This window comes from Canis aureus, chromosome 35 (assembly GCF_053574225.1).
Source record: "Canis aureus isolate CA01 chromosome 35, VMU_Caureus_v.1.0, whole genome shotgun sequence".
Classification (NCBI taxonomy): Eukaryota; Metazoa; Chordata; class Mammalia; order Carnivora; family Canidae; genus Canis; species Canis aureus.
In genome coordinates this window covers 14,468,598-14,495,548 of record NC_135645.1, presented here as the reverse complement: position 1 = coordinate 14,495,548, position 26,951 = coordinate 14,468,598, and the positions used below count along the sequence as shown (strand labels likewise).

The window sequence follows — 26,951 nt, the reverse complement described above, 5'->3', positions numbered from 1 at the left end:
TGTGACTATCATAAATAAATTAAAAAAAAAAAAAAAAAAAGCCTCCGTTGGGTTTCAGCTCCTCCGGCCTAGACGCCCCCCGCCCTCGGCGCCCCCTGCCTCCCGGCGCAGGTGGCCCGACGGGGCGCTGATGCTCGGCCGCGCTCCCCCCGCCCGCGGCCCCCGCACCCCACCATTTCCTCCCTCAGTCCCGCCGAGTGGAAATGGAAAAACATGTATATATTTTCCTGCCAACGCGGTCTCAGTTTCTCTACGAGCTGCAGCTGTTTCGGGGTGCGAAAGTCAAGTGCGGAGCCCGCGGCCGGCTGCGGCGCGGCGGGGAGGCGGTCGGCGGGGCTGGGGCGGGGACAGGGGCCTCCTCCGCGCGCCCGGGCCGCCCCGTGAAATTCCCTCCGGCTCCCAGCCCCGGCCGCAGTGCGGCGCCGCCCGAGCCACCGCGGGGATGCGGGTGAGCGCGGCGCCGCGTGGACAGAGCGCGCGGGGGCGGGGGGGGCAACGGGGGTACAGGGGGCAGCGGGGGGCAGCGGGGGCTCAGGGAGGGCAGCGGGGGGCGCAGGGAGGGCAGACGGGGTACAGGGGGGACAGCGGGGGCGCAGGGAGGGCAGCGGGGGGCGCAGGGAGGGCAGACGGGGTGCAGGGGGGACAGCGGGGGCGCAGGGAGGGCTCAGGGAGTGCAGAGGGGGCGCAGGGAGGTCAGCGGGGGCGCAGGGGGGGCCGCAGGGAGGGCTCAGGGAGTGCAGAGGGGGCGCAGGGAGGTCAGCGGGGGCGCAGGGGGGGCCGCAGGGAGGGCTCAGGGAGTGCAGAGAGGGCGCAAGGGGGCGCAGGGGGGGCGCCGGGAGGCCGGCGGGGGGGCGGGGCGTGGTGGGAGCCGGCGGCGCGGGGCTCGCGGGGGTCCTGGGGCTGGGGGGGCGGGGGCGGGGGCGGCTGGCAGGTCCAGCGCCGGGTCCCCGCGGGCACCGCCGCGGAGGTGGGACCGCGGAATCCAGCGCTCCCTGGAGCCCGGAGAGCTCGCTCCGCCCGGGGGGCGCCGGCCTCCCCCATCCTCCGGGCCTTGGGCTCGGGGGGCCCAGAAAGGGACGAGAGGAGTCAGGGTTAAAGACCAGGGTATCCAGGCGACACAGGCACTTTGTGTGTTCGGGATCTGTTTACGCGCCGCGGACTGGACGAGGATCTGGGTCCACTGGGATGGTAGCAGGGAACGCTTAAGATCCAGATACGAGTAATACCTCGGGTTTGCTTTTGTTTTCTTTTTTCATATACGGTTTCTTGGCAAGACCGCTTGGCCAGTTATTTCAGTATCTTTCTTAACAAAGGAGAACGGTGGCCTCGGAGCTTGTGTTTACTCCGCGCCCTGGATGCTGCTAAATCTTGACAACCATCCTTCGGAGGAGGAATGCTTCTGTGATTTTACAAATAAGGAAAACAAGCAGAGAGGTTAATTTTTCCAAATCCATGCGACTACGCGCCATGGGATCAGGATTTGCTCCTAGAAACTCAGGGGAAGAGGCATGGATAGGAGCAGTTACCTGCCAGGGGGCCAGCCGCCAGGTAAGACCAGGCCTCTGGGAACTCTGGCCCTCTTGGCAAGGGGTAGAATTGGATTTCTCCATTTTCTCCATTTTGGACTCCCTATACGTGATTTGATTAATGGTATTTTTTTTTTTTTGAAAAATTTTTTTTTTTTTTAGGTTGCCTCACATATATCAATGTTCCTATATCTTAGGCACTGTATTAAGTGGGTTAAATGCTTGATTCTCATAGTAACCCAATGAAATAACAATAGTATTTATTTAGCGCTTACTTACATCACTCACTAGTCTTGGGTGCATATCATGTGCTGTCTTGTTTAGTCTTTTTTAACAGAAGGATTGGTGATTTTATTTTTGCCTGCATCTTGGAGAGGTGAAGTCGTTTGTCGGAGCCCACACATCTGGTATTTGTGCTAACTCCGGCTCATCAGCCACAATAATTATGTATATATTTAATAGCAAGGCTTTCCTTCTAATTCCCTTCCACCATCGTTGTGTTTTCCTTTTCTTTTTCTTTTTTTTTTTTTGGAACTGAGGGTATTTATTTTTTTATTTTTTTTGAGGTGCATATTTATTTTTTTAATTTATTTTTTATTGGTGTTCAATTTACTAACATACAGAATAACACCCAGTGCCCGTCACCCATTCACTCCCACCCCCCGCCCTCCTCCCCTTCTACCACCCCTAGTTCGTTTCCCAGAGTTAGCAGTCTTTACGTTCTGTCTCCCTTTCTGATATTTCCCACATATTTCTTCTCCCTTCCCTTATATTCCCTTTCACTATTATTTATATTCCCCAAATGAATGAGAACATATAATGTTTGTCCTTCTCCGACTGACTTACTTCACTCAGCATAATACCCTCAAAGATACAGATGCAATGAAACGCCGGGACACCTGCACCCCGATGTTTATAGCAGCAATGGCCACGATAGCCAAACTGTGGAAGGAGCCTCGGTGTTTTCCTTTTCTTTCTTAAAAATTCTTTGCTCCCAGCCTACCCAGCGTGTTTAGGTGTGCATCTGCTTTCTCTGTTATCCTAAAACACAGATTTTCACTATGAGAGCCAATCCGTTCTGCATTCCTCATCATCTTTGCTAGGATTTGGGTTTCCATGTGAGAGAGGGGCATATGGTTAAAAAAAAAAAATGGCATGGAGTTCGAGTGCCAAAGAAAGCTTTTTAGTTTCGGAAGCCAAGAGCCTGAGCACTTGAGCCTTAAAGCCTAAATGCTGGCAAACCCAAGGACATACATTATTCCAGAGGGGAAGAATGCAGGGAATGGAGAAACCAGCTTTCTTGATCCTAAGGGAAATAAGTATTTTCTAGGCTGGGAGAGCAAAGAGGGACTAAATAAAATCTGAATTCAGACACGATCTTGTGTTCTGAAAAGGCAGCCCTGTGCCCGGTCTCTGTGAATGGGGAGGGAGTTCAGGAGGCTGGTAAATAGAACGTACAAGGAGGTGTTGAAATCCAAGAAAACCAAGGGTTAGTAGCCCTGTGCCATGGCTTGGCAATGTGTGAGCCTCTAAGCCTGGAGATGCAGTGCCAGAGATTGGGACAATTATGAGGTGCTGAAGTGGTAGGGGCTCAACTGACAGAGATTATGAGATATTGGCTGAAATGAAGTCTCTACCTCTATAGCTGAAATGACAATATGAAATTCAGTTAAAGAAAAATACAGAGAAACCCACATTTCTTCCACATCTCTATCATAGAGAACTATAGGGAAAAGTTCTATTTCTTGCCTCTACCCTCATGAACACATGCACGAAGACCAAGTAAATGGATCCATGGGGGCCACTATAGAGAGAAGTTAATTTATCTGCTTCCCATCCTCTCATTTTGTAATAAATGATACCCAGAATAGCATTAAATGTTACCATGTGAGAATACCAAGGATTTCTGCCCAGACACGTGAAAATAAAGCAATGAAATAAATAAATAAATAAATAAATAAATAAATAAATAAATAAATAAATAAATGCTACTTTTTAAAAAGATTTATTTATTTACTTGAGAGAGAGAGAGAGAGAATGAATGAGCACAAGTGGGAGGGACAGAGGGAGAGGGAGAGAGAATCTCAAGCAGACTCTGTGCTAAGTGCGGAGCCTGAGACAGGGCTTGATCCCTGGACCTTGAGATCATGACCTGAGCTGAAAGCAAAGGTTGGATGCTTAACCAGCTGCGCCCCTGGACATTACTATTTTTTAAAAGGAGTGATTCACATAAAGTTTGCAGAACTTGCAGGAGAATCTACTTTGGCGAAGGTCAAGGCAGTCATTATCTTTCTGGAAAGTGGTTGCCCCTGAATTATGTCTTTAATGTTAACAGATGTGGATTATTTGGGAAGTGGGTGCTCTTTGGCATTTATAGCCTCTGTGTTTTCTCCGTGTTTTTAGGGCAATTTGTTCCCCCAGCCATCCCCCATCTTTGAGGCCTTGCCCTAGACAATAATGGCCCTAAATCAAGACCTCAAATTGCTAGGGATTGCCATTACAGAGGAGTCATGCTTTTCTCTTCCCACATCCTGAGCACACTCCTTTATTTCTTCCATTATAGTCTCTGGTTCTGCATCCACAAAACCAAAGTCATCTGGTGGTTAAAACGTCAGCTGCAGCATTTCCCTCAAGTAGCCCTGAGACCGAAGCTTCCTTAGCTTCTGATCCACATGCAAATGCCCATTTCTGTGCTTTGCTTTCTGTCTTCAGGTGTTCAGGAGGCTCTTCTGTCAACTGTCTACCTGTGGACTGATTTGGCTCTTGGCAAGAGTGATGCTATGCAGGGCGCAAGGTAAAAAGATACCAGTTCCCCTGCCTGGAGTCCAGAAAGCATAATTTCTGGAGAGGAGACAGACATCTGGCTACTGTTGTTTTGTGCTGTGCTAGTTCATTTGTCTGCGTGAATTATTTAAACATGTAATTTGCTTGGAGGAATGGGAGTGGTTCTTTCTGCTTTCCACATTTTTTGTTTTCAAAGTGGAAAAACACTTTGAATATTTAGAAACTGTTTCCATAGCTAAAACCAGACATGAAAAAATTCATTTCGATTAAGATATCTTTCTCGATTAAGATGTCTTTCACCTGTCAAATCAAATAAGTTTGAAATATTATTTAAGTTAAAAAAAAGAAATATTATCTAAATGTAATTCTCTATGTTTATAAAGATTTGGAAATGCTTGGGGAGGATGGATGAACATACCCTTCTTGGAAGATAAGCTGGCAGTAAACCTTTAAATTGGGTGTACCCCTCTTTTGCAGAAAACAATGGAAAATAATGAAATAGAGAGGTTACATAGGTTCACGGTCTATTATATAAAGCATATGCCTGTGCTGTCCACTTATCTGTTGAGTTTCCTAATTGTGCCAGGCCTTTCTCTGTTCCAGGGGAAGCCACCCCTCACTTTGCCACTGACCTTTTATCACCTTGCATGTGATGTTGCTCTCCGTCAGCCTTCACGGGTAGAGACAGGGCAGGCTTCACACCATCCACAGCAGAGCCTTTACCAACCGACTGGTGGGGAGCGAGGGGTGGGGGAGAATGGAATGGAATCTAAATGGAATTCCATAGAAGCATCCAAGAATTGTAAACTTTCCACTAAATTATTTCTTCCATTGTCAAGTAGGACAATCACCTAAGAAGTGAAAACCCTAGCTCTGGTTCCTTTTCTACTCTCCATTCTAAGAGCAGCAATTTCTTCAAATCTCTGCTCTGCAAAATCTCAACAAACCTTCAGAAAACCCCAACAACAGGTATAGACTCTAGAACTTTTCACATCTACCAAGAGTACACCTCCCGAAAACTATACTTCCGTGGCACTCGTGGCTTCAATTTGTATCTCTTGCTCTGCCTACCTTCTCATCCCTGACGTTGTGGAAGCGCCATTGAGAGGATATTGTTTATTTGTTTGTGCTTCTTTTTTTTTCTAATCACACTAGCTAACGTTTTCTCTATGTTATTCATTTAAAAAAAAAAACAGATTTTGGTATTTTTGATTAGGTCTACATGTTGTGTACCATTTCATTAATTTGTGCCTTTATCTATGTTAATTCACTCCTTTTATCTTTTGGGGGAGTGAGATGTTTGGATATATGTGTGCATTCATTTTTTCCATCATTCTTGCTTCCTTAGGATTGAATATTTTCCTCTGAAAATGGCTTTATTAATTTCTATGGATTTTAATACATTATATCTCCTTGTCTTTTATAGTAATTGATGGAATTGGTTATTCTTGCTATGGTATCTGGTATAGTTAGAGTTCAAAGAAGTATGCAAATTTTTTGTTGATTGCGTTGCGGACAGTGTTCAAGGTCATAGGGTAAGAGCTTTTCTTACACTATTTCAAGTTCAATCTAGGGGAATATTTATAAAGATTATATGTTCTCTTTGGGTAAAAGTTTATAAATACATTCCTATATACACACACATATATAAAACCTAAACATATATGTAATGATTTATGTATAAATCCTCACTTTTCAAATCTTCTCATTCTTATATTTGACTTTTTTGCTTTATATGTAGCATCTAATATACGGAATTGAAAATCCTGAGCAAACTATCGAAAAACTCTCCCATTATCATTGTGCATTTAAAATTTTTTCTTTGCAATTCTATGGCCTTTTATATTTTTCACTTAGGTTGTTAGACACATAAACCTTTGTTTGTTAGGGATTTATTTACTTATTTGAGAGAGAGAGTGAGAGAGAACATGGCAGGGAGAGGGAGAGGAAATCTCAAGCAGACTCCTCGCTGAGCCTGGAGCCCAACGTGGGGCTCAATCCCATGACCCTGAGGCCATGACTTGAGCTAAAATTAAGAGGTGGATGCTTAACTGACTGAGCCACCCAGGCTTCCCATCATAAAGGCTTATAATGAATATATCTTATTTTAGATTGCTCCTTTTATTATTTTGAAAAATACATTTTGTCCCTTACAGTGCTTTTGTCTCCCATTCTTCCTTTTGCCTTCTTGTAAGTCTCAACGGTCAGATGCCAGAACATCCCAGGTCTTTGAATTTTTCTTTAATTTTTTTTCCATATCTTTATCTCTTTGTGCTACATTCTGGAAGAATTCCATGACCTGCTTTTCCTACTTAGTTTACTCTTCAGTGACGTCCAGTCTACTAAGTCAGCCAAATCATTAAGATTTTATATTTGTCACTTTCTGCAACTCTACTTTCTACTATTTACAATGCTGGCTTCTTTTTACACTTGAGATATTGCATTTACTCGTATCAAAGTGTTTATCAATTTATGGTAACTTTATTCATTTGGTAGGAATTCTTGGGTTTGTAGAGGCTTTTTCTTCTTTCTTTGTGTCAGCTTTCTCAAATGTCTGCCTAATTATATTAAGATTTCCCACTGAATCATCTGTTGTATCAGTATGAACAGCCAGCATTGGAGGGGGAAGAAATTACGATCACGCCTTATATTCTTCACTGCATTAAGTAAAAATGTGGGAATGGGTAGACTGTTACTGGTTGTCAAAGCCATCTGGTCCTGTGCAAGGTTCCTAAAGCATATTATTTTCATATATATATATATATATATATATATATATATATATATTTAAAGATTTTATTTACTTATTCATGAGAGACACAGAGAGAGAGGCAGAGACACAGGCAGAGGGAGGAGCAGGCTCCATTCAGGGAGCCCGACATGGGACTCGATCCCAGGTCTCCAGACTCGATCCCAGGTCTCCAGGATCATGCCCTGAGCTGAAGGCAGATGCTCAACCGCTGAGCCACCTGGGTTGCCCATAGTTTTATATTTTATTGTTACATTTTTCTTCCTTATGTCCCTGTGTTCACCACTGCTCTCTGGAGGCAGACGCCCCCTCTGTAGAGTGTATGTGTAGAGTGTGAAGAGCTGCTACATCTGCACTTAAACTAATCACTCTGCCAATTGTCCATGGGCCCTTTCTTGCTTCTACCCCTCTGGGCATGAGCCCTCTTGGTGATGCTTCTGTTGTCTCTGGCAGTCTTCATCTCCAACCTCATTCTACCTACTTCCAGTTTACAGGGGTTCTTCACACAACTTCTAGTCACTGAGAGTTTACTTTCTTGTTTTTTTTCTTTGTTTGTTTTTGTTTTTTTACTTTGTTACTCTTAAAGACCGACTAAACATATTTGAACCTACATTTCTCTAGCAGCGTCAGGCATGTAGGTAAATGTTTTTTTTGCACTATCCACTATCTTTTCTATGTTGAACTTTGAACATGCATTTTTTTAATCAGAAAAGTACGTATTTCATGTATTAAATTTTAAAATATAAATGTTCTTTTATGATTCCATGTAAGTGGTGACCCAAGACGAAAAAAGGCTGCTGAATACACCCGCTTCCTTAAGATGCTCTCTGCAAAATCCCGAGGAAGTCTTGATAGTGACATGGCAAAAAGTCAAGCCTGTGAGCCTGGAAAACATGGTCACCTTCAGCAAGAACCATGGGGTCGTGGTCCAGCCTGCCTACAGGGACAAGATAAATGTCACCCAGCTGGAGCTCAAGAACTCAACCATTACCTTCTGGAATACCACCCTGGAGGATGAAGGGTGTTACAAGTGCCTCTTCAACACTTTTGGTTCTGGGAAGATCTCGGGAACAGCCTGCCTCACCCTCTCTGGTGAGGATCTCCGAGAATACATTGTCTCTGGCTAGACGTGTTATGCTCCACAATGTTCGGAACGTGGTGGTAGGCCTAGTTTTTCAGGATCCTAACCTCAGAAAGGTTCATGAGAAGATGCTTAGCCTTTCATGTCTGCTATGACCTTGCTTGTGGTTATTTTGGAAAGTCCACGGGGGCTACATTGAATCTCTGCGTGGAGGGACCTTTGCTCTGAGAAATCATGTTGTCAGCAAGAGTAAATTAAGTACCATGGTGAGGATGATGGGTTCTCCGTAAATGTGATGTGATTCAGACCTAGCGTTGCCATTAGCCATCACGTGGCCTTGGAAGAGTCCTGTCCGCTCTGAACCAGAGTTTATTTATCTGATAGATCATGTGTGGGATCTCTAACAGCTTCACCATTTTTGGATCTAACATGTTGGCCAGATTGGGCTCACCTGGAGCCAATTACAGTGGTCCCTCTCATTTTGTCTCACCAAAATTCTCTCGGGATTGATAAGGGGACATATGGCAGAGGCTCTTCATAACCTGATGCCAACTAGGGATTTAACTGGATAATAAGCATTCTTTTACAATCCAAGAGGCTTAGTTTGAGAAGATTTTTTTACTTTTAACTGACACATAGCTGAGATTGGGAACTGAGAAGTGGGAGTAAGGGGCAACTTTGGACCATGGCACAGCTGGTGAGTGTTTTAGAAGGGAAAGAGAAATGTAGACAGAGTTATCAGGAATGTGAAAGTGAGAGTGCGAGCCCACCAAGAATATTGGACATGGGTAAGAGGAGGCTCAGTAGACAAGAGTGCAGAGGGGGGGATGGCAACACTGGAAAAAGGTTTCTCTTGCTTATTTTGCCTATGAAGAGTCCTCTCTGCAGGATATTACCTCAGGTTTTCTTCTTGACTCTAATTCTTTTGTTTTCTTTGTCTCTTTGAAGACAAAGAGACTTTGTCTCTCTTTGTCTTTCCCCATCTTCCCTTCCAGTCTTCCCTTCTTTCCTTTCATCCTTCCTCCTACCTCTTCACTTTTCTTTTTTCTTCTTATGTCATGTCTTACTCATTTCTGTTACTTTTTAAAAATTTTTGAGATTTTATTTACTTATTCATGAGAGACACACAGAGAGAGTCAGAGACATAGGCAGAGGGAGAAGCAGGACTCCATTCTAGGACCCCTGAGCCACAGGCAGGTGCTCAACCACTTAGCCCCCCTAGCTTCCCATCTGTTACCTTTTCTTTTCTCCTTTCTTCTTTTTTTTCTCATCTTTCTCTTTTCTACTGCCCCTCCTTTACTTATAACCTTTTGTATTATTTTTTGCCTGAAAACCAGGTTCCCCTGCGTCTTCTGGCTAGTAACCCAGTTCTTTTCCACACTGAGCCTTTCCAGCCACACCTTAGAGCTTTCATGGAAGTCATCTCTTGATATACCAGAGAGCCCTGACACCCAGTCTCCATGCCAACCATACTCGCCTTTCTTCACTTTTATCTGTCTTCCCCTCAAGCCCAGTGACTTTAGTAATCTCATGGAAAAAAGCCACAGTCCTTTGGCTCTGTATTTCCTCCAGCCCACTGCCACCTACCTGCCTCTTGAACCTCTAAGCACAGACCAGGCTTTCATTTAGCTCCTGCCCTTTAGTTATCTTGTAGGCTCCAGAGCAACCACAGGAAAGCTGGCTTGCATTTGCTTAGCAGAGATAAACTACACATTGAAAGTACACACTGATAATGACTTCGCTAGTCAAGGGACTTTTGAAAGGGAACAGGGTTGCAGCTGAACTAACGTAATATCCTTTTCTCATAAGCTCGTTATTTTCCTCTTAACTCCATAAGGTGATCCCCAAGGTCCTTCCAGCTGTCATTCTGTGACTTTCTGGTTATCAGCAGTGAATTTCTAATTTACATTTTCTATAGATAATTCTGAGTGGGGACTTTTCAAGTCTCCTCCATTGCATCTCATTCCCTGGTCCAGCTCCAAGCAGACCAAGGCCCACTTCTGAGCAGCAGCCCATCCACGGGCTCTGTTCTGAAGCTGCCCTGGGGCTTCCGAGAAGCACAGGCTACCTGTCTGGAAGCGCTGACCATTGTCAGACTATGAGAGGGATACCCAGAAGAAGTCAGAGATGGCTGCCTTGCCCATGGAAAAGGAGAACAGAATAAGTAGGCTCTAGACTGTTTGGGAAAGAAGACCCCCTCTGTCCATTGAGCTAATTCCCCTGCAGACAAACTACAGAGAGGATTTTTCTTGTTACAGGGTTGTACTAGGCCAGTTTCCATCCCTCTGGCCAGGCGATTGCTTTGACACAGGAAGAACCGAGAAGGCCCAGTTCAAGTTGGATGGGCCACCTTATCCCTTGAGGCCTCCCCCTCACCAGTGTCTTTCTGTAAAGATCTTCCTTCAGCCTCTGAGGAGCATGTGGTGCTTAATTCATGGTAGACCATCATTTTTTTTTTGTCCCAGTACAGCCCACAGTGTTTCTTCACTACAACTTCTTCGAAGATCAGCTAAATATCACGTGCTTTGCCAATGCCCGCCCAGCACCTGTGATCTCCTGGAAGGTCGCTGGGTCAGGGATTGAAAACAGTACTGAGGTTCTCTTGCACCCCAATGGGACCACATCAGTCACAAGCGTCCTCCACGTCAAAGATCCCAAGAGACAAGTGGGGAAGGAAGTGGTTTGCCAGGTTCTGCACCTGGGGACAGTGACCAGCCTCAGGCAGACTGTGGATAAAGGTAAGAGAAGGTGGGCAAAGATGGCTGTGGGTGCATCTGCCATCAGCACCTGGAAGGTGCTGAATGTTCTGCAAAGCCTCTTGGCCACTTAGCAGAGGAGCTCGAGGGAGAGAATGGAGTAAGTAAGGAAAGAAAAACAGAGTTGAGAAAGTTTTACTTAGTAAGTGTGGTAGGTTGGCCACATACCAAATACTTCTGCTGAGATCCACCCATGCATTTTTGTCGTTGTTGTTGTTTCCCATGCTGCTGACACTTCCAGAGTGTCTGCTGTCGCAAGCTTTGGGACTCTTGAACTGGCACAGTAAGCGAGACTCAGGCCCTAGGCTCACAAAGCTCCTATCCCAGAATGGGAGCACAGAATGGGCAGTTATACCACTGTGTGCGATAAGAAAGCTACGGTGCACACCGGTGCACCCCCGGGACGACTGAGGGTTTGGGAGGAGAGCATCAGCTCAGTCTAGAGGGATCCACGAGCATTTCCTGGAAGAGGTGACATCTATGAGGAAGGCTTTGCATAATCTACACTGTGGGAGAGGGGCCACTGAGCTTTTAAGAAAGGGATTGACCTGACAATGTCTTCCGCATCCCTTTGAAACAGACTGCCTCCTGCGCAAGACCCCTTTTGCTTTCTTGTGTTTCTCTTTAAGCTGCTGTCTCTGGGCCTCATGGATACAAGAAATGAGTGTTGTGGGCAGGAAACTAAAGGGAGTGGCAGTTTTAGGCAGGATGCTTTTGGAATAGCCACAGTTTTGATCTGTGTGATTTGGAAGCACTAGGTCTGGGTGAGGCTCTCCGTAATAAGCCTCCTAAAAAGATATTGGTGCTTTTTTTTTTTTTTTTTTCCCCAGGGAGCATTTTAAGCAGTGAAGCCTAGAAAAAGTTTCCCCTGCATGCCTTATTGGTGTGTAGCTTCTAGGGAACATTTCCGGTTGTCATTTGGGGGGGGGGGTCCTTGAAAAAAAACAGACTAATCAAAAAGTCGACATTTAGGTAAATTTAGTCAAGAGATTTGCAGGGTTAGATTTGGACATCTGTGAAGAGATCCTCATTTTCAGCCAAGGCAGAGGGTAAATCTCCCCAGAAAACAAACACCTGAAAAGGCACATGGCTTCTTTTCCAAGAATGCCAAACTCAACTTCCATAGTTTGTAAATTCTTTTTAAAGTTTTTATTTATTTATTTATTTATTTATTTATTTATTTATTTATTCATTCATTCATTCATGAGAGACACAAAGAAAGAGGCAGAGACACAGGCAGAGGGAGAAGCAGGCTCCCTCTGGAGAGCCCAATGCGGGACTCGATCCCAGGACCCTGGGATCACACCCAGAGCTGAAGGCAGATGTTCAACCGCTGAGCCACCCAGGTGTCCCATGTTTGTTCTGTGAACATCGCTGAAAGTCTTCGATGCTTCAAGCATATTAAGCACTGGAAGTATGGAAGTTAGACACGTCTCTCTGTCTGAAGGTGCTCCATTGAATTGTGATGTGCAAATCCCTTTATAGAAGTATGGGGAAGATGCTGGAAACTCCTGAATCAGGAAACTCTCCCCCTGCCTTAGTAGTGCAGAGTGACACTGAGGAGCCGCATTTATTGACTGTTGGAAAGAGATTTAATAACAAAGACATAGGTTAGAAGAAATACAATAAAAACATTGAGATGAGTTACTCCTGGGGTTGGAATCCTGAAATTAACGGTTTTTTTCCTTCATATTTCTCTATATTTTCCACAGCTTCCTCAATAAATATATTACTTTAATGGACTGTATGGCAAAGAATGTGTGCTTTGGAGGCAAACTGATCCCTGAGCAAGCCTTGGTTCTAACACTTAAGATGCTGATTTGGGGCTTTTAGCTTCTCTGAGCCTCAGTTTTTTTGTTCTGTTGTTGTTTTTTTTATGTGAGGTGATAATACCTAACTCTTGGGCTGTCTTGAGTATTAAATGAAGTTACATGTTCAAAACTCTTATGAGATAGTAACCACATAAAACATGTAGTTAGACTATTATTAACTGGTTGTTATTGAAATAATGTGGAACCACTAACAGAGATCTCAGTTGGTATATATTCAAGGATAATTTTCATTGAAAGCTCAATTTAAGGAAAAACTCATCACAAGAGTTGCTTTATCACTTTTTGCCTCACAGTTTCCACTTATGACTTTGTTTCTCCTTTCTCCCCCCTTCACCATCTATAGGTTTTTGGTTTTCTGTTCCGCTGTTGTTAAGTATTGTTTCCCTGGTAATTCTTCTGGTCTTAATCTCAATCTTATTATACTGGAAACGTCGTCGGAACCAGGACAGAGGTGAGTTATTATAGGACATACAGACAAGGAAACAAATGATTTTTTAATAGCAATTTGGGAGGGACACAGGAAGATGGTAAGTAAGGATGGCAACAATGTGTTTTGTTTGTTGTGTGCTGGTATTTTAGGACACTTCAGGATGTGTGTCATTTTCTTGTAGTTGGACATTAAGCTGGATGCTTCTGCTTTTCATTTGCTAAGATCATTTCATGGCTAATTATGTCTAAATTAAGAGGAAGGGTTGATGAGAGGAAATGTGGAAAATGTTTATGCACTCACTGCAGCTGATGGCAAAACTAGAGAAAGAAGTCTCAAGTACACACACTTGTTCCAATCCGTGTTAACGAGGACAATCTCTTTTCTATTGATAGCACTCCTCAGGCCAGCTACTGCAGTAAGAGACTCTGAGATAGTCCAGTATATTCACTAATTAGATAGTATTTTCTTTGTTATACTCTTGCTATGTCTCAAACACTATAGGTAGCATACGGGTGATCTGTACTTATAAATATGTCATGTCGGGCAGCCCGGATGGCTCAGTGGTTTAGCGCCGCCTTCAGCCCAGGGTGTGATCCTGGAGGCCCGGGATCGAGTCCCACGTCGGGCTCCCTGCATGGAGCCTGCTTCTGCCTCTGCCTGTGTCTCTGCCTCTCTCTCTCTCTCTCTCTCTTTCTCTCTCTCTCTCTCTGTGTGTGTGTGTGTGTACGTGTCTTTCATGAATAAATAAAATGTTTTTAAAAAAATAAAAAATAAAATAAAATAAATAAATATGTCATGTCATTCTGTCCTTATAGACTATAGATTTTCTCTGTCTCTACAATGTCTGTCACAGTGTCTTATGTATGTTAGATGTTCAAGAAGGTTTAATTAAAATAGTGAATGAATCATGGGATGAATGGATAGATTTTCAAACTGATGCTTTCAATTCTTTTATTTTTTTTTTTTTAAAGATTTTATTTATTCATGCAGAGACACAGGCAGAGGGAGAAGCAGGCTCCATGCAGGGAGCCCGATGTGGGACTCGATCCCAGGACTCCAGGATCACACCCTGGGCTGAAGGTGGCGCTAAACCGCTGAGCCACCCAGGTGTCCCTCAATTCTTTTCTTTTTGTAATTTCAGAATCTCATAAATGCAGAGTCTGAAACATTGGGAGATAGTATAAAATGAGACACTCTAAAACAAGAGGAGTCAGCGAGAGAGAGAGAATTAATGTTTTTGTTTTCATAAGGCAGTGCATAATTTATTAAAGTTAATGGAAACCTGCAGTTTATGGTGTTTGTGGTGGGGATTTCCAAGGGTGAAAGGCTGATAAGAGAGTTTTTTCCTGTAGAGAAGAAAAAAAAAAAAAAAACCTGTTGGTTTAGAGTGTTATTTTAAGTTTCTATGAAAAATTTCACTCAACCGCTACCCTTTTTCCCTTTTTATTTTGTGTCTCTTCAACTATCTTTCATGTTCTAGGTTTTTTGAACACTTAATTTTGCCTTATATAAGCCTTATATAAACACCAGATTAATTCTTGTGATTTTATAAAAAAAAAAAAAAGGCGACAAATCTTCAGTTTCAACAACCCTTTTGTAAAAGTAGATAAAAGTATCTGTTCTGTGGGAAGAGAAGATTACAGATCAGATCATTTTATTGCATATAAACATAAGCCCTAGAATTCATTAGTGCTCTGCAGAATGTCAAAGGCAGAAGGCTCTTTGATTCTACTTTATCCAAACATTTCATTTTTTCCAAGTAGGATTCGAATCCAGAGAGGGAAATGGACTTCCTTCCCTAAGGTCACACAGCTAGTTAACAAGAGGCTTAGGACTAGAACCCCGGTTTTGGTCTGCTGGCCTCTGCCAGAATGTTCTTCCAGCTATGATGCCCTGGAGTCCTGACTTGAAAGGCATTATTGGGCTGCATTGATTTTAGTCCTTGCTTGCTGCTACTGCTATACTCTTTTGAAAAGTAAAGCACGAAGTGTTCAAATTCATCTTAAAAAGTCCCTGTTGGAGGAGAATCTAATAATACAATCTATTCAAGTCCAAGGTAAATTCCACTAGAGTGGGGCATTTGCAAAATAATTGTCCTTTGTTCATTAAGTAAGTCTTGGGTTCCTGGGAAATATAATTGTTCAAGGTCTTTTCCAGTTCCTGAAGCAAAGGGAGTCAGCTCTCTTTATTCTCAGGCTTTTCTCATTTATGAAATAAGCACTTGAACCTCTATAGAATTTTGCAAGCACTGGGATTGCCATTTATTGGTGATATCTTCATGACATACGACTAACCTAGTTAATCACATTGGATGTTCAATGGCATATTTTGGGTGACTGAAGTTTTTTGCTAGTTTCAAAAATTTGCTAATTAAAAAAAAAAACAAAAAACAGCCAGATCATTTGGTCCCATATACTTAAATAGTTAGTAAAACTAAGTGCCAGTAATACTGGAGACTTAAACACTCAAGAACAAAACTTAAATTATACAAAAAAGTAGGAGAAAGGGAAGGAAACCCTTCCCTAGAAGATATTGACACCTTAAGGTTCTTTAAGTACCAAATTCTGATTATCGATTTGTGATGAAAGTGGGTGGTCCTATGACATTTGCTTCCTATCTTTCCTAACCTTACTTTGGGTTTTCTTTTTTTCCTCTCTTTTTCTTTCCATCATCACCCAAACACATAAAACTTTTGAATGGACAGGAAAACATGATAAAAAAAAATGACACCAAGTTTCTGAGCCTGGTGACTGGGAAAATGGCACTGTGTTTAGAAATAAGGAAGTGAAGAAGGGGAACTGAATGTGTGTGAACGTGTATGTGCCTGTGTTCAAAATTCATGGAGAGACATGAGGAGAGGGAGGCTGAATTAAGTCTTGAATTTACTGAAGTAGAAAAGAATCATCTCCAGAAAGCCAGCCAGTGGGAAGACAAATCTAGTTAAATAAGGTTCGACTCTTTGTTAAATAAATAAGAACAGCAACAACAAAGTCTATTTTAGAACAAAATCCCTTAGTCATTGCTCACAAAAGCACAAGCAAGTTTGTAGTTTTGGGATAGAGGAGTGATCTGTAATGGTGATGTTATTTTTGTAGAAACAGTAGACTCTCTTTTTATTGTGATTCTATTTAATGCCAGAGAGAATGGTGGTGTTCTTTTCACCAGTAAAGGTACATGCTGGAGGAAGGTTATGATGAGATAGAGGCAGTTTCTCTCTGTGCCATTCCTGATGGGATCATCATGGTTACTGCCCATGAGACAACAACAGTAAGATAATAGGTTGATACGTCTTCAAAGAACATCCTATTTTCTTTTTCTTTCATGAATCTAGTTCTTTATTACTAAAATAGAAAGTGAAAAAATAAAATAAAATTTCCTAGGGAAATTTTCCACCATTCTATAATAATAGTTCTTTCTATTAAAACCCAGTTGATGTCATAAATTTGTCCCTTCCACATAGACTACAATGAAGTTAAGTTTGGAATTGAGAATAGCCTTTGATTTCTCATTAATCAACCCACCAGTGATCACTTGCTTCTCAGAAACTAACCTCACTTTGGGGGCAGATCTTAGTAGATGGTTAACCACCTCAATTTTTGAAATTTTTATTTTGAGTACCAGTTTTCTTTTGTTTGATTGAGTCAAGGCAGCATTGGCAAACAATAGAAAATTTAGACTCTCATATGAAATGCATATGCCAAACTTCACTTTTTCTTCAAGTGTCTAGAGGGGTTTTTTTTCCTCATCCTCATCATCTGTGTAATTACCCTAAATTCATTAATTTCCCTTTGTAATAATGTAATCTGGAAATGGGCTCTTTTGGAGGTAACAGTGGCGGTGTTACTAAAACTCTATGTCCTGGTTGGAATCGTGTCACTTTCTTCTATTTTAAGCTTAGTGCTATAACAAAGAACAGAAGTGCCCAATAAATAGCTTGTGATGGTGAAATTGGTAATAGTTGGAAGGACAATACAAAGACTATTTGTTTCGAAAATAATAAGAATCTTTGCGTAATAAGTGTACTTATGTCTCCCTGACGCAAGCTGCATGGGTGGCAGCCCGCACCCCTAACCCAGTTTCCTCATAGCTCCAAGCAGAAGAAATGTGGCGCTTTACTTATTTATTTATTTTTTTTTAATTTTTATTTACTTATGATAGTCACACAGAGAGAGGAGAGAGGCTGAGACACAGGCAGAGGGAGAAGCAGGCTCCATGCACCGGGAGCCCGACGTGGGATTCGATCCCGGGTCTCCAGGATCGCGCCCTTGGCCAAAGGCAGGCGCCAAACCGCTGCGCCACCCAGGGATCCCTGCTTTACTTATTTAATGTATTTTTTAAAAGATTTTATTTATTTATTCATGAGAGACACAGAAGGAGAGAGGCAGAGACTTAGGCAGAGGGAGAAGCAGGCTCCTTGCAGGGAGCCCAATATGGGACTCGATCCCGGAGCTCCAGGATCACACCCTGAGCCGAAGGTCGTTCAACTGCTGAGCCACCTAGGTGTCCTGAAATGTGGTGCTTTAGATGAGAAAAGTGTGAGGCAATCTTTATTGAACTGCTTAGGCCAAAATTGCTGGAAGAAATCTTGCGTTCCAACATATTTTTCTACAAGAGTTTACCCTTGGATGGGTGCAGATGCCATCCGTCATATCCTGTCATGACCTGATTACAAAGTCACTTACTAGCAGAACCTTAGGCCTGGGCAATCTTGCCTGAGCTGTTCTGGGTCTTTTACCACAATTAGTGGATACTGGAATTTTGGGAGGTTTAAAACATTACAGTTTCTGGTAAAGAATTACTTAAGGTTACACCGAGAATGAGAGGTGGCACCAAGATAAAAATCCCGGGTCTTTTCCTTCATTGACTACATGCCTTGTGGGGAGGTCTACATCCTTTCAGTTTATGTGCTAGAAATCTGGTAGCCCTGAAAGGCCCTCCATATGTCCACTATGTGACCACTCCCAGCCCAATGTCCAGCAAGTTCGTATCTACAGGAAACAAAGCTCAAGGTCTTATAAATGAGACACGTGTAGATTATTTGGAATATTTTTGACTTTTTTTTTTTTTTTTTTTTTGCTTGTAGTCTTGATTCTCCAAAACATTATTTCCTAGAATTACCTATGTCCTTAGAAACAGTCACAGTCTCCCATATCACATTGGGTCAGGAATGTCCTTATCTTTGCCCAGGTATATTCTATGCTTACTGACCTTTCTGTTATTTATCCTCAAATGTATTAGGATAGGCATTATAAATGTTTGAAGTTAATATCTTGATCTTTCTTTTATCCAGAGCCCTAGAGGAATCACACCCTGAAAGTTTTCAGAACCCAGAAAGTTATGCCCTGGTCTACTTGAATCTGACTCAGGAGGAAGGCAGGAGGAAAAGGGTCTTCTCTAAGGGACCTAAAGAACAGAAGAGGTAGGGGTAAAAGACCTAAGAATTTCAAGATTTTCTACTGCCATCTAAGCTACCCAGCGCTTCTGGGAGTTCCAAAAGGAAGTCATTTTACCTCTCAAGTCTGTTGTAGGACTTGATTATGTGAAGCAATGCAGCGTTGTGCTGTCGAAAGGATACTGGATTTTGAATCAGTAGCCACAACTCAGAGGCTGACTCGGGCTCTACCTGATGGCCCTTTGTTCATCGTTGTAGCTCAATGAGCTTCACAGCTGCATCCAGAAAATTAGAAATCTGGACCTGATAGTTTGCCATTCTGCTCTAAAAACTGATGTAACACCAGGAAAAAAAGAAATAAAGAAATGGAAAAAAAAAAAAAAGAACGGAGAACACAGGAAGGTGTTAAGGACCAGAGAACTTTTCTGAAACCACCTTTTACCTTTCTGTTGCTGTTCCATCTCTTCTTCCATATTGTTCTTAGGTCCAGGAGTCTTGTTTCCTCATCACCTGGTGATGGTAGTCACTCTATGAGGTAACTCATTGCCTGGTTAGTCACAGGTCTTTCTAGAACCCTTGGTTTCACTGCTGTTCTTCATGTTCTTCTGTGATGTTGACCACAATGACTATGGAACTGAATTCATTACTTACTAGTCAGAATAACGCTGACAACCTTAACTTGACTTATCTACTTATATAGAAGAAGAAGTATTCTTGGTCCAGCAGCTCACATTTTAAAAAAAGCATTTCCTGTCCCATTTGACTTATAATATGATCGAGTTCTATATTAGTCATTGTGAACTCAATTTAGTATAATGAAAATATATAATAAAACAAAAACAAGCATTTAGGAAGTTTCCTGAATAACAGTCCATTCAAACGCTTTTCCCTCCTAGCTTCTTTTCCCATGAGTTAACTTCTCATAATAGCAGAGAAAATATGTATGGGTTTACAAATGCCTTTGTCCTAAATATATTGTTCTAACTAGTGAAACAATTTTGAACTCTTTTTTTTTTTTTTTTTACAATTTTGAACTCTTAATCACAAGACCAAATTAGTGACTTTTTCAGTACCTTTTGTCTCTACTCAGTGACCTAGGAACTAAAACGCAAGTTGTGTTCACTGTTGAATTGGATATTTGTATATTTAATTTAGTAAGCTTTTCATATGTTATTTAATTCTGTATTATTATATTTGTATTAAGATACTGAATGATTATAAATGTCAAATCTAAATACTTGGTTCGTGATACTTTTTTGGGAAATGTGGACATTAATGATAATCTTTATATTTTCCCGCTGTATGTGAAACCCTCCCCTCCCCTCTATCTCTCACCTGCTAAAAGATGCCACTAACATTTCTGATAAATCACAAAGTCACAAATCAGATGGGATTTGAGTCAGGCCAGTGGGAGCTCCATAAAGTTGGTAACTGTGTCCTTTTGACGTAACCTGGTCATTTGGGGGGCACTTCCTTGTATATAGTCTTTTGATTTTGCTTTTAGATACCAACCTTTGAAAAACTGATTAGGTTACACAGTTTCAAATCTAATAGGAGCTTCCTTCCACCCTGCCTGGTATCTCAGCTGCCAGATCAGGCGGGATAACTAAAGCAGCAGTTCTCAAAAACTTAGAACATGCTCAAACACATTATTGAGGACCCCAAGGAGCTTTCTTGTAAAGAGAAGTAAATCTACAAATTTACCACATTTGTAATTAAAGCTTATAAATTTTAAAAACAAAACTATACAAGCATGTGTCCTGTTAGCATCACCATCAGCGTGATGTCAACATTACCCATCACGTAGCATCTGGCAAGTTCCACAGCACACTTCTGAGAAGATGAGAGTGAAAAGGGCAAATGATGTATTGGCATGATGACAACAATAGTTTTGACTTTGTAGACCCTCTGAAACAGCCTCAGGGACAATATTAAAGACGGATGATTTAAAGTATATGCAAGGAAGGAGACCACCTTATGAGGAGATTTTGTGAGTCTCCCAAAGAAACTCCTTATTAAACAGATATCTTTTCAGTGCCTAAGCATTCCATTATTTCATCAGAACAGTGCAGGGAGCTAGGACTAGTCCTTCTTCATCACTAATACAGGTGTGTCTCAGAGATATTGTGGGTTTGGTTCCAGACCTCTGCAAAAAGGCAAATATCACAACAAAATGACTCAGATGAATTTCTTGGCCTCCTAGTGCATATAAAGTGTTAAGTTGACAGTATACTATAGTCTATTAAGTGTGCATTAATGTTATGTCTAAAAAAAAAAAAAACCTATGTACATACCTTAGTTTTAAAATACTCTATTGTGGGGTATGTGGGTGGCCCAGTCAGTTAAGCATCTGCCTTCAGCTCACTCAGGTCATGACCCTGGGGTCCCAGGCTCAGGATCAGGTTCCCCACTCAGCTGGGAGTCTGCTTCTCCCTCCACCCTCCCCCATCTCATGCTCTCTCTTTCTCACTCTCTCTCAAATAAATAAAATCTTAAAAAAAAAAAATACTTCATTGCTAAAAAATCCTAACCATCATCTGAGCTTTCAGTGACTCGTAATCACTGATCACAGGTCACCTAACAAATAGAATAGTAATGAAGAAGTTTGAAAAATTGTGACAATTACCAACATATGACACAGAGACATGCGGTGAGCAAATGCTTTTGGAAAAATGGCACCAATAGGCTTGTTAGGGGCAGGATTGCCACAAACCTGCAATTTATTAAAAAAAAACACAGTTTCTGTGAGATACACTTGAAATTCAATTAAATTGGCTTAAGAAATGGCTTATCAGTTACCTTGGAGAATATCAAGATACTTGGAATTAGAATAGTAGGTTGTGATGGAAAAAATTGGGGAGGGTATTAGCCAATGAAGGTAGGAGGAGGAAGGGGTAACCCAGAAACCTGTCTTGCTCTAACTCCTGCCCCTTCACCCCTAGGAGGAGCTCACCAACTGCTCCACGCTTATCCAGAATGTTACAATTAGGGGTGCTTTCTCTGAATTTGTGAATTGGAAAGAGGCAGCTTGGGCTTTGCGTGTTTACATAAGATTGGGGAAGTTGTAAGCATTTAAGTCACTTAGAATAATTCAATCATACAGCTCTCTTGCTGGTAAAAATTTAGAAAAATTCCAAGGTGGTAATAAACCTGCCTCAGAGTCAAGGGAAACCAAAAGAAGCCTTTTTCACACAAAACTAAAACTGAAGATAATTTTGAGAGTGTGTCAAAATGTATTAATCTCCAACTAGGTAACATATTATAAATACAGGTTCAAAGAGTACAAAATACATATTGTACCTAGAGATCATAAAGCTTTGGCAAAAACAGTTTTCTTTTTTACAAACAAATTTTCTTCTGTGGCTATTCATTCTTAGCCTACCAAGAACGAGATTGAACTTTTTTTTGAGAAAGAAACCTCCCTAAATTAATTTCTCACAGCTATAATGCTCCTTTCTGGGTTTTGGTTTTTATATTTGCTCCCAAAACATTCCAGATTTGACCTCGGTCTCCCTGCCACGATTGCTCAGGCTGATGAATTTGCATGAGGTCACACAAAACTGATTCATTTCTGAGCAAATGAACTTGGGCACAGACATCACATTCATCTGAGGCTGTGTGATCAGGAATGTGTGAAAAAAGAGGCCCCAATTTTTCAGTGATTTTCCTCAGGTAACTGTAAACATGAGATGGGTTGAAACTCCCAACTGAGAATCACAGGCTTCTGGCCCAGTGCCCTCTGTCCCTTCCACTTGTCCTGTGATTCAGCTCACACCCTACTTATCTGCATATCTTGTTTGTTCTTATCTATACTTTCAGAATCCAACTCCTCCCCCCCATCCTTCCACCCGGCCCAAACCATCGCTATCTTTCTCCTTGGCTGTTGCCATAGCTTTCTTTTTATTTAGCCTCCCTGCTGTTTCTCCTTTGTTTGGTCTATTTTCACAACTTTAAAAATCTAAGTCAATACAAATCATGTCATTCTGCACAAAATATCCAAACGCTTCCCATCTTGTTTTAGAAGCCAAGGTCTTTACACGGGCTATAAGGCTGCCCATGATCAGGCTATGCCTGACAACTCCCTGAATTCATCTGCCCCTCTTTCTCCAGATCAAGCTCTGCCAACCACACCAGCCTCCTTCATTTTGCCACCATTTGGACATGCTTCCACCCCAGGGTCTTGGCACCTACTCTTCTCTGCCTGGAATATGCTTCCACATAGCCACATAAGCCCTTTCCCCAACAAATACTCTCTCCTGCTTTATTTTTCTCCACTGCACCCGCTGCCATCTAGCATACTCTATGCTTTATTTATTTCATTTATTAGGTGTCTTCTCCCATTAGATAGTAAGCAGAGATTCTTATCTGCTTGCTTCCTTGCTTTTTCCCAGCAACCAGTATAGGTGGCCAATAAATATTTTTTTTGGACAAATTAATGTTATGGTAATACATTCTGGGAAGGAGGACTGGTTCAAATAACTTGGCACTGGAACATCTTCCTGTTCTATGAGAAAGTGTGATTGACCTAGAATGTAGAAAGAAGACTCTTAGAAATTGGTGGTCATGAGGCATAGGGACAAACATAATAGATTTAGAGCCAAAAGGGGGGTTTTAAACTCCACTCCTGGGAGCACCTGGGGGGCTCAGTGGTTGAGTATCTGCTTTCAGTTCAGGTCATGATCCTGGGGTCCTGGGATCGAGTCCCGCATTGGACTCCCCACAGGGAACCTGCTTCTCCCTCTGCCTATGTCTCTGTCTCTCTCTGTGTCTCTCATGAATAAATAAAATATTTAAAATAATAATAAACTTCACTCCTGGCACTTAATAATGTGTGATCTTGGGCCAGTCACTTCATCTCTCTGAATTTACATTTCCTCAGTTATAAACGGAGTGTGTACCGAGTCTCTAACAGAGGGGCTGTAGGGTTCAAGAAGCCATGTGTCTCTCAGCAGGCCCAAGTGCTGGGGCATGTCTGCCCCCGGTGAGCTCAGAACTCCCATCGAAATAGCACGGCCTCATGTCTGTCCTCAATTGTTCTTCAATCCCTCCTCATCTGCACAGCCAGCCCGACCTTTGTCCAGAAGTGGACGTGGGGGGCTGAGGGCGATGGAGGACTGCTGGCAGTGGGAGCCGTCCTCTTGCTGGGCAAAGAAAAATCCAGCTGGGCTTGTCTCCAACAGAAGCAGAGGCCCCAGTGTGCCATCCAGGATGACTTGGCCTCTCCTTGTTCTGAGGCTGAGACAAAGGGAATAAACCATACAAAAGTTAAAGTCTTTTCTGTTTAGCATTGGCTTTCTCTTTCTTTCTTTTTTTTCTTTACCAAGTTTATTTAAACAAGACACTTGACTTGAGGGGGAAACCATGTAGGATTCATTTCTTTTAGAGTAGTTTAGCTCTACTTACAGACAGATTGCCCTACATGTAACAAAAAAAAAAGCCATAAAATTGTCCTTGGTTTTACAGTGATAAATGAAAAACAATAAAAGTCTCCAATTGAACAAGGTACGCAAAAACCTTCATGTTGTTCTCTTTTTTGTTGTTGTTGTTGTTAAACAGTGAGAGCGAAATAACTCATTGAAATGTAAGCAGCAGGAGGTGGCAGTGGTGGTGGAGGGAAAGTAGCATTGGCTTCCCAAATGTGGTTTTGCCATCTTGCTCTATAGTATTAACAACCACGACCCGCCATCAGAGATGGCAAAGAGCCCTCCGAAACCCTTAAAAACGATGCCAGAATTGACATCCTTGAATTCCTGGATTCTCTCCCTAGACTTAATGTTGTTTTGGCAGATCTGATACTATGTCATGACCCAAGGACCTTGCCAGAACTTGAAACGTTCCAGAGAATTCCTTTGGCTTAAAGAGATCCTAGAATTTTATCTTCCTTTTCCATTTGTCCTTTCTGAGAAGCCAAGGCAATCCTACAGCTGTCTAGACATAGCTGGAACCAGCTGGGCAGAGAAGATAATTCTCTCTCCTCTGTCTTAGAACTAACTTTAATCTACAAATCCCGTGGAACGACAGAATGTATTGCCCAAGGCAACTCTAGGTCTGTCAAGATGTATTTGATTTGACCAGGTTCTATCTCCAAAGTGTTACCAGCAGCCACCATCTTGTATAAACCATGGACAACAACAGTTTGAGACCTAATGTGTCAAGAGCTGATTGGTATGATGCTTCTGGGTGAGCTGAAACTTCCTGTTGTATGCCAAGGGAACAGCACCCTTTGAGTCTCTATGCAAGGGACCGAGTAGGAATCACAGAAAGTCAGCATTAGTAGTAATCTCAGATGGGGAAACTGAGTCCTAGAGATGTCAAGTGACTCTCTGAAACCATACAAGCCTCATTCCTTTACCAGGAGAGACAAAAGTAGGGAGTAGCAATTTCCAACGTAGCTCAAAGACTCTTCTGCGGCCTGATAGAAGTGGTTAGGGGCATTGACTCAGCCAAGAAAAACCATTTCCTAAGTTTAAATATAGCCTCAGGAGGTCAGAGCTTTACTGGAACCCCAAATTTTCCTGAACTCCTCCCTCTGCATGAGGATCAAAGCTATTCCCATCACTGGTTTTTGATGTACTTCCAGCTCCTCTCACAGTGAACAGGTAAACATCTGGTTTGATACATATGTGAGGTTACATTCTGGAGAATTCTTTTCTTTGGCTGTCGTAATTTTGACTATCTTCAGCAAACATGTTTTTTGCCTTGGATCTTGACTATGGCGGGACGGAAACACATTCTTGGGTAGGGAGAGGAAAGTTTCTCCAAGTAGATTTAAAAACAAAAACAAAGAAAACCAAGAATCACCCTATGAAGTGAACACTTATGAAGCCAGACTTGAATGAGTTTCCATTCACCCTCATCAGGTTCCAAAACCTAAACATATCAGAGAACATTTCAACAGTGGCAAAAGATGAATAGAAAGAAATGATTTCACAAGTTGGAGCTCATGTTTGGCTTCGTTTATTGAACAAAGGGATGGACGAGAGTGATGATGTCATTCAATGAAGTTTGTAATGATTGGTTTTTACAAGTAAGTATATAATAATTTTCTTACCATACGATTATTAGAGAGAGACATGACATTTCTTTTTACCATCTTACATCTTTCTGTGAGTTGCATTTATGGTGATCAGCATGTGTCTCATGGAGAGTAGCATCTATAGCAAGCACTGTTCTAGCTGCCCCACTGTACTGGGTCCTGAGAGATAGTTGCAGAGGGAGGCACTAGTAAAAACATTTTCCTGGAGAAATCTGACACTTAATGACAGGCAAATTAACCTATCTGCATGTTTTGTTTTGTTTTTTTTTTTTAGATTTTATTTATTTATTCATGAGAAACACAGAGAGAGGGAGAGAGAGGCAGAGACACAGGCAGAGGGAGAAGCAGGCTCCATGCAGGGAGCCCCACGTGGGACTCGACCCTGGGTCTCCAGGATCACACCCTGGGCTGAAGGCGGCGCTAAACCACTGAGTGACTGGGGCTGCCCCTATCTGCATGTATTTAAAAACAACTTGTGAAATATCATGAAGTGATGTCATGAATGGGAAATAAAATTTAGAAATATGCTGATTATAATTCAGTTTATACTTTGATGGCATGTGATGTCTTGAATATGGATGATAGGGAATGTGACACTGACATGTTGATCAGTGCTGACACTGAGGTTCCTTACCCTCTTCTTTCTAGTTTTCTGTAAATGTTTGAAAATCTCATAATCCAAAGTTTAAAGAACTGAGCTCCGACTTTGCTACTAACTGGGTGTTTGAGGGTGGCCTTTCTCTCAGCAAGAAAATTCTCTCCTCTATTTTCACTATCTATTCATCTCTCTTGCCTTTTCATGTGGTTTCCAAATAAAATCTGTCTTTAGTCAGTAACTTTGAATTCCTTACTCTAGACTTTTATCAATGAAAATCCAATATTATTATAAAACTTTAAACACATATTTTATTTCTCATCCTCAGATACTCCAAGCTACTATAGCCAGCTCTGAGCACATTTGCAAACCAGATCCAGGGAGCATGTGTATCTACTCACGCATGCGCTCATTTCACAGCAATCTTCCAGAGTAATGGACTAAGGATACATAATCCATTTAATGGACATCTGGTCCTAGCCTGTTATAGAATCACTTATGACTTCTGCTGTTTTTGAAAAGTGAAGAAGCATTTGTGGGTGCTGTCCATGCATTTGCTGAGAAATGATTCTCAGATCAGACTGCATTATATTGTTTAGGGCTTCAAGTAAAAGACAGTACTGTAAAAACTTACTTTCTTGAGGGAATTGACCTACTACCTCTTCTCTAATTCTAATTATCTAAATGACTGATTTACTCTTCTTACCTTGATTATCAAGAAGGCCAAGTCCAATTAAGAAGTTACTTTCCAATTATGAAGATAATAAATA

The 26,951-nt window shown here is 42.0% G+C and overlaps 1 protein-coding gene across 8 annotated transcripts; it reads left to right on the top strand.

Moving 5' to 3' along the window:
- Positions 1 to 291: 291 nt before the first annotated feature.
- Positions 292 to 26,123, top strand: CD200 (CD200 molecule). Of its 8 annotated transcripts, XM_077884275.1 has the most exons (8): positions 295 to 448; positions 1,275 to 1,548; positions 4,239 to 4,320; positions 5,153 to 5,279; positions 7,831 to 8,151; positions 10,606 to 10,878; positions 13,072 to 13,179; positions 25,861 to 26,123. In XM_077884275.1, exons 5-8 carry the CDS (start codon positions 7,953 to 7,955, stop codon positions 26,016 to 26,018), a joined length of 738 nt encoding a protein of 245 aa, XP_077740401.1. In that variant the 5' UTR covers positions 295 to 448; positions 1,275 to 1,548; positions 4,239 to 4,320; positions 5,153 to 5,279; positions 7,831 to 7,952; the 3' UTR covers positions 26,019 to 26,123. The 8 variants fall into 8 exon arrangements, with proteins under 8 accessions (XP_077740397.1, XP_077740401.1, XP_077740395.1 ...); XM_077884271.1 differs by lacking the exon at positions 5,153 to 5,279 and having other exon boundaries at positions 292 to 448; positions 1,314 to 1,548; XM_077884269.1 differs by lacking the exon at positions 5,153 to 5,279.
- Positions 26,124 to 26,951: the final 828 nt, after the last annotated feature.